General features: G+C 42.4%; 1 protein-coding gene across 8 annotated transcripts in view; it reads left to right on the forward strand.

Annotated features, from left to right (window-relative positions):
* Nucleotides 1-19,769, forward strand: part of DAB2IP (DAB2 interacting protein) — a 210,179-nt gene that overhangs the window by 86,372 nt on the left and 104,038 nt on the right. For all 8 annotated transcript variants that reach the window (XM_068656646.1, XM_068656642.1, XM_068656647.1 and 5 more), the window contains one exon: nucleotides 62-165. In XM_068656646.1, coding sequence (XP_068512747.1) covers nucleotides 97-165 — 69 coding nt within the window. In that variant the 5' untranslated portion in view covers nucleotides 62-96. The remainder of the gene's footprint in view (nucleotides 1-61; nucleotides 166-19,769) is intronic.

A 19,769-nucleotide genomic window follows, 5' to 3' on the forward strand; every position in this document is an offset into this window, starting at 1 on the left:
TTTCTGTACTGTTCCTGCGCTGTGTGTTGTAATTCCTCCCTGTTTTCTCTACCATCCGCAGAGTCCCCCCCGGAGAGGTGCGGGCAGAGGCGCAGCATGCCCAGCGGGGTCCCTGAGAAGAACCCCACCATGGAGCCTGCAGCCACGACACCTTTCCGGGTCACGGTAAGTGCCTCTTCCCAGCCTAGTGATCCTTGCGGGGTTTTGCCAGAAGGGAGAGGAGCTCTCTCATCCTGAGGGAAGAGGTGGTATATGTGAAACACTTTGGTTACCTACTACTAAATAAACACGCTGCTGTTAGGTACTGTTAGCAACAAACAACTAAAATATGTCTTGGTAAAGCAACAAGATTTGAATTTGAATCTGAAGCGGGTTTGGGTAACTTGTTTCACTGGGGAGACTTTCCTGGTGAGGTTTCAGTTGTGAATCCTTCAGTTGTGCAGCATATTCACAGACTTATTTCCTTGTACGCAACTGTTCAGTACATCCTCATACTTCTGCAGAAGCTTCTGCAGAAGAACCTGCCATTAATTAACAGAAGAACTGCCAGGCTGATGGTTCCCCAGAGCCTGGTATCCTCTCCCAGAAGGAGCCTAGAGGAGCCATTCGCTGTTTTTCATTTCTTCAATTGTTTTGGTTTGCGGCTCTCTACTAATATTAATGTTCTGTTGTGATAACAGTAGGTAAAGAATGGGAAGTCATTTCAGAGTGGAAAGGAGCAGTGCTATTAACATCAGTAACAGTGGTACCAAACATGAGGGGCATGAACAGGGTCTTTGAGCTCCATAAAGCATACACAGCTGTAGACTGATATACCAAGTATGAGCAATAGCCAAGGCAACCAAAAAGTTGTATTTTCAAGAGGAAAATGTCTGCTGTATGTGGATAATACATTTGAGCACAGATATTTTTATTTAGGGAAGAGGCAAATGATATTGGAGCTGGTTTGCTCGACATGTGTTTATATGTTTTCTCTGTAGATCACACCTACTTTACAGGCTCGGCTACCTCATAACAAGCCTACATAGGTAGAACCAGAATTTCAAAGGAAAGGCAATCGGTGCAATCTATAAAAAATCTGAGCACACCCAGTTCACCTGAGAACATTTGTACTGGTGAATGAATCACTAGCAGCAGTTTGTCTAAGTAGTTTATTTTAATTCTATAAACTGTAAACTATTGAATGCATGGCATTCGCTGTGGACTTTATATTCTGGAGTCACTGTATGCAAACACATGCTGAATGTATAGGAGTTTGTTTTATGATTTTTTGGTACTGTCCTGTTTGCTAAATGAAAGAGGAGGAAGTGTTGAAAGCAGTGAGTGGATGGCAGGAGTTGAGCTCTGTTTTGAAGCAGTGTGTACAGTATATGGTAAATACTGAAGACAATGAAACAGAAAAACAACAGAGGATGAGATGTCTTGAAGCATTTGCTATCAGGGCATGTTTGGTTTTCTTTTTCTGGTGTTGATGGAAGTTTTTCTCCTAACAGCTCCCTGTTCTAACAGGTCAAAACACAGAGGGATCATCCTTAGGTCTGATCCCCCTTGTGGTCTCACCTTCTTGCTAAACAGGGTGCATCGTGTTTCAATGCCAAGAGGCAAACTAATTTTTTTTGACTCTAATCCCCTCATGCCATAAGCCATATGCCATCTATCTGAATTGATTGTCAGTTATAAATGCTCCGAAACTCTGAGCATAGCAGGCAGAAACACATTAAAACCAACTGAATAGGCATGCTTTTGCTTTGAGTCTGTCTTTCATCAGAATCTGTCTCAGCAAATGAGTATCTTTGAACCATTGTACTACTGGTGAAAGAGGCAAAGAAGGATGGGTACATCTGGATTCTTCACAAGACAGAGGATTTGGGAGTGTTCTTCTTAGTGTACCTGTGGCCAGTGAAAATAAAATGCTGTGTAGTCCTCTTCTAATGGTATATCTCCTGCTTTAGGCTTTTAGAGAAGTTATTCCTGTCTTTAAGCAGGTTAGCTCAGGTAGTGAAACAGCCTACATGGGATATAGTTGCTTGCTTTGTCTGGCTAAGTTGTTCAGTATGGATTAAATAAGGGCAATTGTCAGGTGGCTAATACCTAGCATTTGTCTCCTCTGAGTTACAATGCGCTATCATCTCATTTCTGTTTCTGCTCAGCCCTCCGAATGTTATTGCCATTAATATGAATGGCTTCATTACATACATAGTTTTTATGGCTGCCCAGATTTCAGCAGATGTCTGACTTAAGAAATATATTCCTCCTCACCTTCCTTCATTAACCAGAGAGGATCATTAGCAGTCAGTCCACTCCAGCCACTGGGAATAGTAATTAGTGCTTTAGTTTAGTGGTAATGGGATTATTACTTTTAAGTCTGCTGTGGAGGGTTTTGATGTTGTAAGCTTTTCATATTTTACAGATCATTGTTCTTCCCTGACATCTCCATCCTTCTGCTGCTGAGTCTCCAAGGGGCTACTAAGCTCAAGAGCCATTGGATTCAGCTCTTTTGACAGTGTTACACTCCCAATTGCTTTCTCTCATTTGAAAACTAAAGCATTCTAGAGTGGACGTGTCCTCCTCCCATACAGAAGTTTGCATGAGAAGTTATGGTTAATTGAGTGTTACGTTTTTTTGTAGCAACTTTGGAAAACAACAGCTTATACTAGTTTTTTGAGTCCTAAAACATAACCTTGAAAATCAAGCCTTAAGTTTTCTGCATCTCAATACACAAACTATTCTATGTGAACTGTTCTTATCCCTTCCGCATGAAGTTTTTAATAGAGCTTCTCAAGCATTACAAAAACTCTCTTAATCCTAGTCATCTCAAGTTGTAAAATGTTTATATTCCACTTCAGCCTGTCTCACTGAACTTCTGTGCTATCAGAGCTTTGTAGGATTAGGAGAGCCCTTTCTGACTGCTGCATTGGTGCCTAGGAACAGCGGTGATTTGGAGCACATCAGTATAAAACCTAGATGCAAGCAGAGATGTTCTGGTCCTAATGAAAGGGTTTGTTTTATCATATCTTATGTAATCATGGAAGAGACTGACTGTCCTCACACACATCTTAGCAGGAGACATCTTTACAGTTAAGTAGTCTTGTTGGGACCCTTCTTAATTGGCATAATTCTGCCTCTTGAATGAGGAGACCTAATTAACAAAGGCTTTAACAGTATCTGAGGACAGAAAGACAGACTTGACTCAGCATAAGGTGTTAGTTAAAATGCTGCCTGCCTTGGCAGTGGCCTGGAGTTGTCTCCCTGACAATGGGTAATTGGTAGCAGCTAATAATGCTCAAGAGCTGTGGACACCAGTGTAACCAAGGGCAAGTGCTGGACTCCTCTCCAAGGGAAGATGTTTGAAGTCTTGCTGTTGACTGACATTTGCTGGTTACAGGGATGCAGAGAGGCATTTAGCTGCTCAGCATTGAATTCAAATAACTTAAGCTGTGAGATGGGTTAAGCCTGGAGTTTGGGTTGTATTTTAACAAACACAGGGACCAGAAGATGAGAAACTCCGCTGAGTATGAAACCCTCCTACACTGCCCACCTTGCAGGGAAATCACGAGCAAGGGTGAGATTGCCGAGACTTGCTGTGTGATGACTTCTCTCCCATCCCATTGGAATACTGCCATCTATTGACTGCTTTTGTTAGAGCCTGGTTCAGTTCTCTGCAAATATCCCAGGCCAAGCAGAAATCCAAACCGACAAAGAACTTGTGCAGAAGAAGTGGACTACGTGATTGGATCAAGAAACTGGCACGATTCCTTGCTGTTAGTCTGCCTCGCTGATTATGCAAGGAGCCTCCTGACAGACTGAATTAATATATCAGATAGTCTGATTTTAAGCAGTTTGAAAATGGTTCTCTGCCTCCCTTACTGTGTTTGAAGGAGAGTCTGTGTACTCTCTCTTCCCATCAAACTGCCAGAGAGGGTTTAGAATTTTCTTCTCTCCAGCCCTTTAATCCTCAGATCTAGGACCAATCCTTTGCTTTCCATAATCTGGGAAAATGTTTCTGTGCTTCTTGTAGTTGAAGTCACACTGGCTCCAAAAAAAACAGAATCAGAGCATCATTCAGGTTGGAAAGACCTCTAAGCTCATCCAGTCCAACCTTTAACCTAGTACTGACAGGTCCACCACCAGAGCATGCTACCAAGTTCTACCTCTGCACATTTCTCAAAGACCTCCAGGGATGGTGACTCGACCACTGCCCTGGGCAGCCCGATCCAATGCTTCACAACCCTTTCAGTAAGGAAATTTCTCCTAACATCCAACCCAAATCTCCCCTGGCACAACTTGAAATCCAACCATGGAATTGTGTAACTCGGTTTGGAGGGGAATGATCTTCAGAGAGGCTTCAAAGGACAAACTCGGTGGTGCAAACACTCCTCACCAGGTCGCTGTCAGTCACAAAGCTGACTGCCATCTCCCTGTTTTCTCATGTTCCTCGTTGTCTGCGGGTTGTCTGCTCTGCATTTCCCGTGAGATGTCTTGGAGCAGGAGCTGTCCTTTGTGGTTTGTTTGTACAGCGCTTCCCAGGTGGGCCACAGGCCTGGATGCTGCTTCACTGCAAATATATCTGTACAACTGCTTGTTCCGTAAGGAGGATCATCAGAGGAGGGTTTTCTGTTTCCTCTGGGAAGCTTTTCTGAGCCAATGCAGGGGCTGGTTGTAAAGTCCCTCTCTGCCATGTGACAGCGCCCTGAGCAAGAAATCTTTTTAGGTTTCAATTCTTCTGCATGTTTCAATTCTTTTTGCACGTTTTCCAGCAGCTTTTCTGTCTGTTTGGGCTGAGTATGCAGCTGAATTTACAGTGCTACATTATGCGCTATTCTTATGGCATTCCTCCATCTGTCCTGCTTTTAATCCTTGATAAATGAGGTATTAAGTCCTAATGGCATACCAGTAAATGGAAACTCCTGAAGAGATGAAAAGTAACCCTTCTACCATTCTTCTTCACTGAATGCAATCCTAAATAATGAGATCCTAGTTCAAGCTGCTGGGGATGATACAGCAAAAGATTTTTCCCAAGTTTTTCCAGTGCATAATATACTCTGTTTTCCATTTTGTTTCAAGTTTTTTTTTTTTCTAAAGCAGTCATGTAAATTGTATTTTAATAGTTTGACTTTGGCAAATTTATCTTCCTGTATTATGTGAAGAGCTGAATGGTGCTTCCCTCGGCATGAACACCCCGTCTTTAATTGAAATGTAATTGTTTACCAAACCATTCCAACTAGAAGGGAAAATTACTATCATTTTGGTCTGTGGCTGCATACATTAGAGCACCCCTTTTACAGGAACAGAATTTAAGGAGAATAGGAACATTATCGCAGATGATATATAAACAGAAAGCTATTATCATTAAACTGTCAACTGCAACCGAATTTGGATAACCAGTGTTAGTGGCAGCAAGAAATATGTAAATTACTTTGGGAATGTATCTGTCAGTTCAGACACTGCTTGTGGAACAGGGCATGCTTGGAAGTTTTGAGTTTCCGAGCATTTTAGGGATTGGAAGAAAAACGAGGTCATCTTGAACATTTGCAGTTATTTCTAGTCTCACTGGTACTGTTTTGCAAAAATTAGCAGTGCTAACCTGACTGTCAGATTCATTTTTGTCAGGTACAAGAACAGCACGCAGAGTTTGACCTCTTCAAGCGTCTTTGGTTGATAGATCTCCAGGCTCCCCCCAAAGGTGGCTACTTACTGGCACCCGCATTTTACAACAGGGAGAAGTTAACTAACTGAGATGGGATCGTGCAGCGAAGCCAGGAAACGTGTCCTGAGCTGAATTTCTTAATTTCCAATTCCCAATCCTGATGTTAACTACTAGTTAAGTTACTCTTAATTACTTCTCTGAATCCTCCTTCAGTTTCAAGAGAATTAAATGTTCTTCTCAAAGTTGATGCTACCATATGAAAATGAGTAAGAGTTTTTTCTGGCCTCCACATCATTGTTTCCAGGTCAGACAAACCTGGCTTGTTTACTTTTTGTGCCAGTGTCCCATGTTGTCAATTTTCAGCTTGTTATTAAAATCAGAGCCTTCTGTCTTAATTTTCTAAGTCACATTGTTAATGTAAATCTGACAGGTAATGTAAATATCTGCTCTGTAAGTGTTGAGTGTACCTTATGAGACATTAGATAAATTCTAGTTTAATCCAGAAACCTAGATTTTGTTTAAAAAAAGGAACCCTTTTTTCCCTGCTCAGTGCTAGCTAGCACGGGAATTGGAAAGTAAAACTGATTGTAAATATAATATTTTAAATTATTTGAATCTGACCTTGTATATTTAAAATTTTCTAAGTAAACCTGGAGGTTTCAGCTGGGGGATTGCTGGGAGGCAGCATGGTTAAAGATCCGTGGGATTGTCAGATTTCAGCACGGAGCTGCAGTTCAAACCACTGTGGATTTATTATGTGCATCAAGCAGGAGACAGGAATGACAGGATAAAAGACATGGTGCTATGACCTGCTTCACTGAAAAGGACTCAGCAAGGCAGGGAATGGACTTTTTTCCCTTTTTGAACTGAGTGTGTTCCAGGGAGGTCTCTTTTTCAGAGCCTGTAGCTGTCTAAAGGATGGTTTTACAGAAAGGAAGAGGCGCAGGGCTCCTCAACGGCTTAATTCACATGCCGAGGCCGCTTCTCTTTAAAATTGTCAGTAACCCTATTTTGGGTTTTGTGGAGTGGAGCATGGTTTGGCCTGCTTTTGATTGCTATCAAACCGACGTGGCTGGACAGCAAAGTCCTCTTCCAGCAGGGTCTGTCTGGGCAGCAGCAAGGCTCGCTCTGGCGTGTGGCAGAAAGCAGGGTTGGAAGGTGACCCGCTATTGTCAGCTTCTGTTTGATGCTGTGTCCAAAAAGAATTAAGAGAGTTTGGTTCGCTCCTACACACAGCCCTCAGTCAGATCCTATTTAACCTGCAGAGGTGGCAGCTTCCACCATGTGGGAACTGGCCACGAATCCCAGCAGTGCTCTGCCCCAAATGCTGCTGAAACATGCTCAGGAATACAGGGGAAATCACTTCGTTGCTTCCCGTGTTTCTAAGGAAAATAAAGTCAAATACCGTGCATTTGCCAGGCGAGAAAGGGGAAAGCAAACATTTCAGCATGTCTAGCTCTGCAGTGGGTGCAAATTAGCTTGATTCCATTCATTAAGCCATGCTAAATGTACACACTTCTTTCAGGTGAGCAGGGCCCACTCCCTGGGAGCGTTCAGGGCAGAAAATCCTTGGGGCTGCAGCGGGTCGCAGCCTTGTGTCAGGAAAGAGACCAGAGACGGACAAAGAGTGAGAGGAAGAGGGCAGCACCATGGTTCCGCGTCCCATAGAGCCTGGGCAGGCTTCTGTGGGAGAAGCTGCGTGGCTCCGTGCCATTTGGACTCTCCGAAGCTCTCCCCACTCCTCCACTCCCGTAGCAGCACTGTAGTAGCTGTACGAGAAATACCAACAGTTCCTCTGTGTTTTCATGGAGGGAGCCCATGGGAGGAATATTTAACATTTAGGCTGTAAGTAGGGCTAATAGGAAATGCTAATTCACATTTCATTCTTTTGATCAGTGTATATTGAATGATAATTACAGTGATAGTAGTTGGCACTTCTGTAGCACCTTTCATCTGAGGCTGTTAAAGTGTTCTGCCAATCTCAATGAATTCAAGCTTGCAGTCACTGTGAGGTTGCAAATTATCATAATGCCTTAAACTGAACGGGGAAACTAAGGCTTGGGGGAAACTAAGATTAGGAGACATTCCCCATCTTTCATAATCAGTGTAACAGGGTTGGGCTTGCATAGTGGTGGTGCTAGTCGTCTTGTCTAAGGAGCAGAAACAATCAAGGCATCACTGAAAGTGGTGAAAATGGTAAAAACTCTCCAAAGCATGTTTGGTTTTTGTGACAGTTTCACAATTTAGTAGTTGCTTGGGTGCTCTGTTGTGTTTTGATCTGTTGCAATTGTCTGAATTCCCCCCGCAAAGACAAACAATGCCAAGCTCTCACTGGATTTTCCACCAACAGACTTGGATTTATATCAATGTTTTTCAGTCTTCCATTTCCAAAGAATGATTTGAACAGAAACAACTACCTCCAAAATTACTTTAAAAATAAACACATGAAAATGTTTAAAACTGTTTCCTGGAAGTCCAAATGCAAAATGCTAATTAATAGGCTGTAGGAAGACAAATGAATCTGACTAGCTTCACTTTTGTGAAATTAATGAAATGCTAAAAGTAAACAAACAAAAGCTTTAATTTGTTTAAGCCTCTAGGCACTGAAAAATTCTCAGACTTCTGAGAACAGAGAAAAGAAAAGCATTAAAATGTACAGCTTGCCAGTGTCCCTTTAATTTGTTTATGGGTCACAGATAAAGAATTGTACTGCAGATATAAAAGGTAGGATAATAAACACATTCAGTTTTCCCACTTTAAAAAGCATTGATATTGTGCTTTCAGAAAACAATTCAAGAAGAGCAAGGTATTATTTGAATCTCTTAGAGAGCTCCAGCAGACCATGAGCATTCATTTAATCAGGACCTTCATCTCTGAACTTTTTCCATTTGGAAACAAGCATTGCTTTAGCTCATGGATATTAAATACTTAGATATGAAATTGATTGTAATGGAATTAATAGAAAGGTGTGTCATTGCCGCAGTTATCATTAAATATTTTCCAAGTTTGTACTTAGTTTCTGAGACAGATGTATGCCATGTTTTGAGCCATCATTTCTTGGACTTTGGTTGTGGCAGGTGGTTCACGTGCCACCTGTGTCCTCTGCTAAGAGCTTGGGGTGCTGGGGCAGGAAATCAGGTAAGCGTTTGCTCTGCCCCTGTGGAAGCACTGACTGAACATTACCAGGCATGCAAAAGCTTACAGCACTTTCTTTTGAGTAGGGCTGTTACTTTAGATCATTTGTAAGTTGTTTTGGAGGTTTCTTCTTTCTATCCAAATCTCAGGCTGGCGCTGCTCAATGCCAGGAGCTTCCTCCAGGTGGGGACACTGTTGTTCCAAACCAAGCACGGCTCCTGCGAGCAGCAGGTCTCTTTGGACGGTCAGATGCTGATTACAGTCTCGTGATGCTTGCAGTTGAATAACTTCATACTGTGGGTCTGCACGTAAGCGTACGTGTTAAGATGACATTGATTTCGGGGTACTTTTTTCAAACTTCAGTTGCCATGGAAACAAGATTCACTTTCTCCTCCATGCTGCCGCTGTTCCTCAGCACTGCGCTCTGATAAGGAATAGGCCACATTTGTCCTCCCCACCCTCTTTTTTTCCTAGTGAGCAGTGATAGTAGTGGCTCAGGCATCAAGGGCAATTTGTGAAAGAGACGGTGCGAGCTGCAAAGCCTTTCCTGAGGTATTCAGGTATTCCTGGGCCCTGGAGCTCTGCCAGCAACTTTCCTGTCTTTATCTTCCTCCGTAATTACAGTGGATCATATCTTACCTGCAACACTCTTCAAAGCACCAAGGAAATTAGCTCCAGAACTAATCATGTCTTTATTTCCTAAATAGCTCAGTGTAGTTATGTATATACTGCTCTGCAAATGGGATTCCCGGTGCTCAGCACAACCTGCCTCTGCTTGCCCCGCTCTCCTCCCTTCTCTCCTGCCAATTGCAAGATAATAGCCACGGATTTCCCATCGTATGGCTAGGTCGTAATAAATGGTTGAGTTCCCATGCCTCCCGTGCAACTGGTGGGAGATTTGCCCCTGTGTGTCCCGGGCTGTGATGCACAGAGCTGGGTCAGCTCGTGTCACATTCCAACAGCAGTGGGAGCCCCGAGGGGCTGCGCCACCGCCACGGCTCTGCCTCCTTGCCGATGTCGGGGAGTTTCTGCTTGAGCTGCAGGGACCTCGGCAGCCCCCTGGTCCAGGGCACAGGGGCAGCGTAAGGGAAGGTGTGGCCAGGTCTCTGCTCACCTGCTTCATGCAGATGTTGCAGGAATAGGTGGAATCTAGGATTAGGTTTCTTTCTAGAGTAATCTTAGATAGCAGTTTATTGTGTAGCTTAATACTGAGAGCAGAGATGGCAATGTCTGTGGATATACTTGGGAAATAGGGATGTGAACAAGGCAGGAACTCAGCATGTCCAGGTAACGTTCCCATGTCCCTGCCTCCAGGCACTTCTGGGCACTGTGACCCCTTTTGGGAAGAACGGTGAAAAAGGCGTCCATACACCTTGCGTGGGGTTTTGTACATCTGGGTCAAATCTAGAATTTTGTAAAGATTTACAAATAGTAATTCAAGCTGTGCTAGCATGAGGAGGAAGGCGAACACCTTGATAGGAAATGAGACTCAAAGCTGCACAACTGGAGTGGCAGCCAGCTGAAGCAGAGTGCCAACAGGCCATGGTGCCTCCTCGTGTCAGACTTACTTTGAATGCTGCCTTCCTTGATAATTAGCAAGCGAGTCAAAAACAGTTAAGGAATAAATGAATGAGAATTAAATCTGCCTGATAGAATTGAAATTTCCTGCTGGGTGACAAAATTCTGCTTTAAAGATAGTAAATCTACTGCTAATAACTAGGCAAGAAATAATCTCAGCTAAGACCCAAAAATAGGCTCTGCCACTTACGATGTCTGTCTTATTATTTTGCAGAGGGATAAAACAACAGTGAACATCATTTTTGCCTCCAGTTCTTTCTATGTTGTATCTTTGACAAACTTTCAAATCGAGTATCCTAAGAAACAAAGCTGTCTGCCATGCTCTGTACTGGTACCTCGCAGCACATTCTTCATTGCCATAACCCAAAGGTCAGGCACAAGGTACGAGCTTAGGAGGAAAAGAAAGCAGTAAACATTGGTGAAATAGAAGGGAGTAGTCTTGGACTGTTTTTCATTAAAATTTAAATTGATGATTGAATATCTATGATTTCATCTGAAAAGTAGAACCACTGGGTGATTTTTCATTTTATTTTGCATAGAGAGGGCAGGTGGAGACCTCACTTCCAGCCTCTAGATGGAATTGTGAGTTTCTGGTCTCTGGTTTTATTTTAACTAGGAGGGGACTTACAGATTTTGAGAACTTTTTGACCAATTTAAAAACAACACCTGAAGTTCTTGTGGTTTTTGCAGTATAATTTCAAGTATAAAGATTCCTTCTACTTGATCCTAATTATTATCGCCTGTTACAGTCTTAAGCTTTCTTAAACAAAAAACTGTCTGATCTGCATGTCATTATGGACAGAAAACTTCATGAAATCAAGGCTGGTCCACTTCTGTAAATGTCGTATGTGTGTTATATTTATGCCTTCATTGTGATTTTTCTCCTTTTATTTTCAAAGCTGTAAGCAGAAGGTGAATCAAACTGAAACACTCAAAAGATTTTCATAAATTTTGAGATCAGGACAAATGAGCTTCATCTTAACTGTTTTCTCTGTGTCTGGAAATTAAGTTGTCTAGAAAGGTAGATAGGGGAAAAATGCAAGACTGATGTATTGTCTGAATTATAGTAAGTATTCACTGTACCTTTGCAGGAGTTAACATTCTTGTTTGATTGCACATGTAATTATTGCTGAATACAAATGTTCCAATTTAAGCTTCAGAAATGTCGTGAAAGTCTTTGGAACCAAGACCATCTGCCTGAAACACCAGTTTCATATTTGAATGAGTAACTTTTACTGAAAATTACACAATGAATCCCTACATTCAAAGGATAATAATAATTTTTTATTCTAAACATATCATCTACCAACTGCTTTTTAAATTTTATTAGTCTAGCAGCTGGTTTTGTAGAAAATGTGTTATTAAAACTACACAGAATTTGTCAATGAAAATGCCGTGACTTGAGGCTGATGCCTTTCTGTAGACCTAGAGTTGGTCATGAAAGTTGTGGAAAAGTAGGTTCACTCTGCCAGTATTTGCTCTGCCTGGAAGATTTCAAATAGAAGTGAGTAGGAAGAAGCCTGATGATTAGATACAACATGATATCCACAAGCTGCCCCAAGGCCATAAATCAAAGTAGAGTAAGCACATATCAAACATGCTCATGAAGCGTTTTATTCTGTATCATATAGCAAAGGTGGACTTTAAAAGAGAACACTAATGTAAACAGATTTATGGAGATGATTTTCTCATCCCCCCCCTGTGTGTTTATTGCTCGTTTTGGAGAGCTTTGATACCTGTTTTAACACGAGGCGATGTATTTGAATAACTAGACTGCTGGCATAGGAACGAAGCATTCCTGAGAAGTGATCCTGGCCTTGCTGCTTATCTGCTGTGTAGTCAGTATAGCAAATCACTTAGACACCTCTTCCTTCAAACTCATTTCCTCTGTGACCTGCCCAAAGAAGCTGCCTTGGCAGTATTTCCTGCCGGCTGTCCCACCTCTGCCCATGCTCCCTCATTTCTCTCCTTGTCAGACAGTCAGCTTGTTGAGCCATGGATCTTCCTATGGACTTCTAGAAGGCGTATTTGCATTTCTGATATTGTAAAAGAATTAAGGTAATCTGGTTTATATGAAAATGTACCTTCTTCCCTTAAATCAAAGGGCAGAGTGATTTATCATGACTACATGCACAGGGTAAGCGTCTGGTATAAATGAGCTGAGCCCCATGGTCAGCCACCCACTGGAGTTCTGCCCCGCAGTGACTGTTTCAAAAGTGCAGCTCTTGAAAACTGCTGGGCTTCTTAGATCATGGCAAAAGCACCAGAGGATTGGGGTCAGGATGTCTGCAGCCGTATGCCTTGTGCTGACTTCCATGTCCCAGCACACAGGACCCTTTCTGTAGTTGTGTCCTTGCACCTTGTGCTCACGCTTGAAGTCTTAAGAACCTGCAAGTGTTTTTCCTTGGATGCCCTCTATAAAAAGTCTGAGCGATAGGAACCATCAGTCTTTGCAGAGTTTGGTTGTTTGTCATGCCTGAATGGGATCACAAAGCATCCAAATATACAGTCCTACCATGTCCTATAAATTCTTTATTTTATCTTCAGTGAAATCACAACTACATTTTAAAAGCAGGATGAACATAATGATTCACAGTCAATATCAAGTGTTTAAGTCATTATTAAGCTACAAAAAGTATTGTAAAAGTTTAAATTTATACGAGTGTGAATAATTTTCTGTCAGCTGGGGATTATTCCTTTTAATCTGGATGGCACTCATTCCCTCTGTATCTGAGGTTTCAAAAATAGTTGCCAGATTGAAATCTGTTGCTCTCCATTGTAAGATAAATCTTCTGCGTATACAGTGCATGGGAGACTGTAAGTGTGAAGCTAACTACAGTTAATGGAAGTCAAATACTTAAAACTCTCCATGTCACAAACAAGTGAAGTCTCTGAACTCATTGGATATCAGTTCAGTGTTTTTAATAACAGTTTGGCTGCATATCTCCTGGATTTGGAGATTTTGTTTGGAGTCACTTAAACTCTCAGGAGGCTAATCCAGTGAAGATGGTTCTTTAAAAAATGAATAGAAAATTGCTGTGGGATTTCTTAGGAGTCTAGAAATTAGTTTTCTACCTCTGGCCTTCTGCCTCGTGTTGGGTATTTGCTGACAAACTTCATCCGTACCAAAACAGCTCATGGCTTCTCCACATCACACGATGAAGGGAACCAGCTCCTGCAAGGGGTTCTGGCACGGCTTCTCTTCACCTTTGGGAAGCTGGCAGCCCTCAGTGCTCACAGGAGGTGCGCTGCTTCTCTTGGGATTGTTCCTGCTAAAGAACAAACAGAGAAGTTCTGTGTATGAACAGTTTGCCCTCTTGGATGTTTGACTCCATTATGTAAATAAGAAAGCTGTTTCACCCCACTGAACGTCTTTCCCAGGTGGCACCTTGCTTGGTTTCATCTAGGCAGTCTTTTTCTCCTTGCTCCTCTACCTGGGTAAACAACGGGTTTTGTTCTTCAGGGTTACTTGTATTCTACTTGCATCTCTGTTTCTGCATCATTCATCCCTGATTGCTCAATTACCCTTCTCCTACCTTCCTAAGGAATATTTATCTGTCTTGTCTGGATATGAAATGTTGACAGTGTGATAATTACGGAGCTATGAACAAATAATCCAGAATAGCAGGGTTTTGTTTTAACAGGAGAACAAAAGAATCCAAATTGAAGAATTGGGTGATCCCTGAATAGCAATGTCTGTCGAATTGCAGGTGTGTTCAGGATCCTTCCCCATTCCTTCGCTCAGACTCTGCTAATGCCCTGCCTGTTCCCCGGGCACGTTAGGGATGTCATCAGTGGTAGTTGGAGAGTGCAGAGACTGCCCCAGGTTTTGGTTACTTCACCAGAGCCTTGCCTTGCTGAATGTTTTTGGTACTTCTCTCGGTCAGGGACTAAGGGTGTGTGCTGGCTGAGGGGGACTATTTCAGAGGCTAGGAAAGGAGTCTTTCTCTAATAGAAAAGAGCAGAAAAGGAACAGAGTGAAATTCTGCAAAGAAACATCTTGCTGAGGAAAATGACCAGGAGAAATGACTTGAGAGAAGAGGTGTACCCAGCAGCGAGAACTGCCAGGCCGGGCAGTTCTTTAGCCAGGGCAGTGGGAGAAGACCCTGTGACCAAGACGTTTTCAAGAAGATAGGTAAAATCTTCACAAAAATAAAACATTAGCAGCAATCCTTTATTGGCTAGAGATGGAAAAGGGATGAGATGATATGCACTGAAGTTACTACTTCTGTCTGTGATGTGCTGCTACTTACACGTATTACATTTGCCGTATTTTTAATTAACACTCAGTGCCTCTCATTTGACATAATTCCAGTTTTCATGACCTAGACAGACCCATGCTATCCCTTTGGTGACCTCTGAGACTTCAGTGCATCTTCATCTGATTTTTCAAATGGGCTGAACCAAGTATTTCCAATGACACTGCAAATTTGATTAATCCTTTGCCATAGAAGGGCAGTGTTGCTAAGCAGCACTTACCAACACGAGCTGTTTCTCACATTCCCGGACTGCTTTATGGCCTGGCTCACAGACATACCCTCATGAGCACTTAAGTGCTCTGTCTCCGTGTTTATTCTCAAACTCTGGATGCCAGAGCCCGTGTCTGACCACAGCATGTAGAACAGTATGATTTGAGCTTTCATTGCCATCCATCGCTGGACACACAGTATTTTTGCAGCTATTTTTTTCATCCTTTTCTTTTTATCTCAGTTCCAAGATGCTTATGTCACAGAGGGGCTTTCCTTACCCCTGTGGAATAATGCTTTAAGAGGCCATCAGTCAGAGCAAGCTGGTGCTTCGTGGATGGATAGTGCGTACGCATACTCTCAGACCTAAAAGTTACTGCCTCATCTGCGTGTTTCTTCAGGGGCCCATGGGGTGACTGGGAAGAGTCCTGAGGTTTACGAAATAAAATAGGGAAAGGTAAACTAAGGGACTTTGCACCCACTTGAACAAAGTTGTGCATTTAGCCTCCTCTAAACACAAAGGGTAGTACATGTTAAGCTGTGTGCAAATTTCTGGGTCCAGAAGTAACAAACTGTTTTGGTTTTCCTTTTAAGTCCATATCTCTGTTGCTGTGCTGACTTCTGTAGGATATTTCTCTTCCCTGCCCTTGCCCTGGGCTCGCATATTAGGCAGGTCTTGTCACTTGAAACAAGCTGGTTTTTGCCATGTAGCAGAATTTGTGGTTGTTGATCAATAAACTTGCAAGAACATAACTTCTGAAGGTTAATTCAGCAAGGATTCTCATGAGTCTGCTGATGTCCAGCTTCAAACGATGCTCTGGCTGACCGGCTCCTTCACACCATATGCTCAAGTGCAAACCAGATCCGATGCTGGCACCACATATGCGAGAAATGCACTCTTCAGGGAAAGGACTCTATAGAGACTGTCTGTTTGGTCACCTCCTGAATGGAGCCCTTTATCACATCTGACAGGAAGAGAATTGGATGATAGGAAAATAACTTTTAACTTACAAGTTCAAATCAAAAGACCCGACAGTAATAAATTATAGATGAAGTGTTTGAAAGGATACATATACTTACAGGCACAAGCCTCTGAACAAATAAAAAGTATTTGATCCATAAAGGTCAGTGCTGTACATGAAATTCCCTCCTTCCTTGTATCGATGCCAGGAGACCACTCAGTGGATTACTTCACTTCTTGGGCTTTCAGGATGCGCATTTGATGCCTGAACTCACCCTCAGCTTCTTATGGTCCTTGTAGTAGTTTAATGCAGTCATGCTCTGCAAAGAGAATAAGAGAGCTGCACACTTAGATGGCTTTACCTGGTAATGAGCAATATCAGATACTGCCTGAAAATGGCTTCCATTTTATTTTGAAAGCTGAGGCTAACATGGGTAATTGTAGAAACAGGTAAACCCGCTGTTTCTGTACATTTATGTCTCTAATACAGTATTAGCATTGGCAAGGTTCTGCTTGGTTCACAAATACAAGTATAACTTGTCCATTCTGCGGAGCCTCAGTAAAAGGGTAATGCCATGGCTGACAGATACTGTGCAAGAAAAAAAAAAAAAAGATCTATAGTAGTTAATATAAAGTAGTTAATATTATCTTTAAAAACAAGTGAACAAAAACCTAATGTTCTAAAGCCCAGGACAAAGACAGCTCTGGTAGAAAAGATTTGCCCCCAGTTTTACTATAACTCTTAACTTATATCCCTGATATACTAGAAAAAAATGGACACTTGATATAAAACACTGCGTTACACATTTATACTTGCAGCAAGTACTTATTTATGGCAGTTTGATTATGAGTAGCGAAAAAAATTCTGACATCCTCTCATATCCCTTGTAGTTGAGATTTGCTTGAACAGAAACAAAAAGCTACGGAAGAACTATAAAAATAACCCCATCTGTTCCCTGGTTCCTCTGATATGTCTTTACAGTTTTTGTTCTGTCTTTGGGTAAGGATCTGAGCCAGGACTTCTGCCTGCTTCTGCAGTGTCCCTGCTCGACCAGCACGTTGCAGGTCCCCACGGCTCAGCCCCCTCCAGATGCTCGTGCTTTGCCCCGTGCGTGTTTGGCCAGCCCTCCGTGTTCTGCTGGGTTGTTGTGCTTAGCAAATGCTGGGGGATGCCAGGACTCTTCCAAACAAAGCTGCACTTGAAGCATCCAGCTTGATTTATCATCTATCCGTCTATCTATGTAACTTCACATATATTATGTTTCCATGGTGCTGACTTTTTACCTTTCAAACTTAATCATGTGGGTTCACTGCAAGTGAACATTAATGGTGTGGGAGTCAGCTCCAGATACGTGAGACTTGCATCATTACTTGATATTTAATAAAACAGGAGATCAGGAGACAGACTCAGGATTTTGCTGTCTTCTGTGCTATATTCATTTTAGCAGCCCTCCCTTTTTCTCTCTTTCCAGTTTATCCTTGGTCCAGAGTACATGGAAGTACCCAGTTCCTGCATCTCAAAGGCACGCTGCTCTGATCAGTTTGCACATATGTTTTTAAGTATTGTATATAAAATATTCAAATATAACAAATATTCTTTCAGGGTCTAGAGTAATTGGAAATGCAAATGTCGATAAACAGGAAAAATTAAAATGGAAATCTTACCTTCCTCCATTTGCAGCAAAGACAGCGGCATCAGATTTGGGGCTTGTCCAAATATGCATGAAACAAAAAAACAAATCACAGCAGACTTAATTGTCCTGCTTTGAATTGTGGCTGTCCTGTTCCGGCTTACATAGCAGTGGCTGTGATTAAGCCATTCCTCTAAAGGATTTGTTTTTCTCTGCCCCTTTTCTTTCCATCTTATTATAACTTCAGTCAGCTCTTCTGATTAGAGCGATTATATTCTGGACTTGAGGATGGCAGGGTAAGAACTACAGAAACAAAACAAGAAAAGCAAGGCCCTTGCACCCAAAGAAGTGAAATCATGGGGCTGCACAGTGAGAACTCTGTGCATCACTATTGCTGGGCTAGCTGAGCTCAGTGCCACGCTCCTCTGTGCGCTTTTATGCCTGGCAAACTTCCATAGGACTGCGCAGCTTTGCCTGGTGCTGGATTCTGGACTGGAATGGTCTCTTTTGCAATGATCCTAAAATATCTCATCTAGTGCAGAAGAAATTAGGCTGTGCACAGGATGAATTTCTACAGTTAGTACCCCTGCTTGCATCTGAAAGGATTTTGTGATTGACTTTATGCCCCCTGCCAAAAGGCAGTTAGTATTAACCCAAGATTTGCTTCTTCATATCCCAGCAGAACTTGAAAAGTCTTTGGGGCTAACCAAAGACAAACCTGTACTAAACGAAGCAGAAGCATTATTCTCATTCGTGCAAATTTTGCACTAGCTCTGAATGCACCGATGTGTGCAGTGCAGCCCAGTAGCAGAGGGTTGGGTTGTGCACTGCTGGCAGCGCTGCCCTGCTCCAGCCTGGCTGTGCTGGGGCTCGAGCAAGGGCCCTCAGCACCACAGCTGCTGGCAACTCGTGATTTGCTGCTGCTGCAAATTTAGAAGGGATCCTTTGGCTCTTCAGATTTCTGTTTATTGTCATTAAATACAGTCTATTATCTTCTGAATTAAACTTCCTGAGTTAGCAGTTGAATTTTTTCTAAGATGTTTTTCCTGGTGGTAGGTGCTGCCCCCACATAGGAAGACACAATTCTGCCATGCAGAGCTCGCAATATAAACTTAAAGGAACATAAAGAACATGTAATATGAAGTGCAGCACTTTAATTACTAGAAGTCACAAGAATGTAATGAGGCTAGAGGAGTAGGCGATGTTCATAAGTTAGGATTAGCCTCACTTATGTAGAGATCAGAATCAAATGTTGTTTAAAGTCATAACCAAAGAAGAAATGGATGATGTACTTATGATCTCACCAGGCAAGCACGGCAGTTACACCCCAGCTTGGACTCTCTCTCCCTTGTCTTGTGGAAACCAGCTCCTCTCTCTTTTTCTCTTACCCCATGTACAATTACAGAAGGCAGTAATTCACACATGAGAGTTCCTGCTATCTGGCATGCACTATGGAGGTGCAGAGTATTGCTACAGCATTATAATTTATCAGCATTAAAATGTCTGACATATCATTCTCTCAATGAAGCTAGCAATGAAAACTGAAAATGGCACAGTGTGATCTCCTTCTGGTAGCAATGAATGTAAAAACAATGCGAAACAGAAGGAAAGTAATGTCTTATTGCAACCCTAAATTCTAATTTCCAAATCCTGCACGAATCATCTAACAGTTGTCGAGATGTGAAATATAAGGTAGTGAAAGAAAGCTGTGATCGTTTGTCACAGAAAGTCTTTGCTTTTTTCCTTCTCAATTCCCCATCCAGAGCTGAAAGACTTTAAGAAGTGACTTGATAATATTGTGACACATTTGTGGCTGAGCTGGCGGCGATAAGGGGCGGACACTGCTCACCAGTGGCATTTCGGGACATGTTGCATGGTTGGCCAGTTACAGATTTTTGAATTTTGGTCTTTTCCTTCGCGGGAAGTTTTGGCTAGGCTCCATAGCAGGCAACCAATGGCCTGATCTAGCCAGAACAGGAGTATGAGGAGTTGGTATCAAAAGTACGAGGCTGGCTAGGGTCCAAGTACAGAGGGAAACATCTTAGCGGTGTTGGAGGTAACAGAGGACATCCCCAAATCTGCTGCTTTGGAGTCACATTGTTCTCTCTTTTAGTACCCTCTGATGTTTCTCTTTAGCATAAAAATGAATTTCTGTAAAGGGTTTTCTCACAGACAGACACTGCTGAAAGGCCTTTGTTATCTTTGCTGTTCCCTTCGTGTGAGGTGCGCACTGCAGTGTGTAACTGGATGGCCTGCGCTGCACATCGGGCTTTTCCAATCCAGTGCATAGCTCCAGAGCAGTACTCAGTTCACATAAATGCATGCTACGCACCTCATTTGTAAGTAAAGTG

The sequence above is a fragment of the Anas acuta genome, chromosome 20, assembly GCF_963932015.1.
Source record: "Anas acuta chromosome 20, bAnaAcu1.1, whole genome shotgun sequence".
NCBI classification, from domain to species: domain Eukaryota; kingdom Metazoa; phylum Chordata; class Aves; order Anseriformes; family Anatidae; genus Anas; species Anas acuta.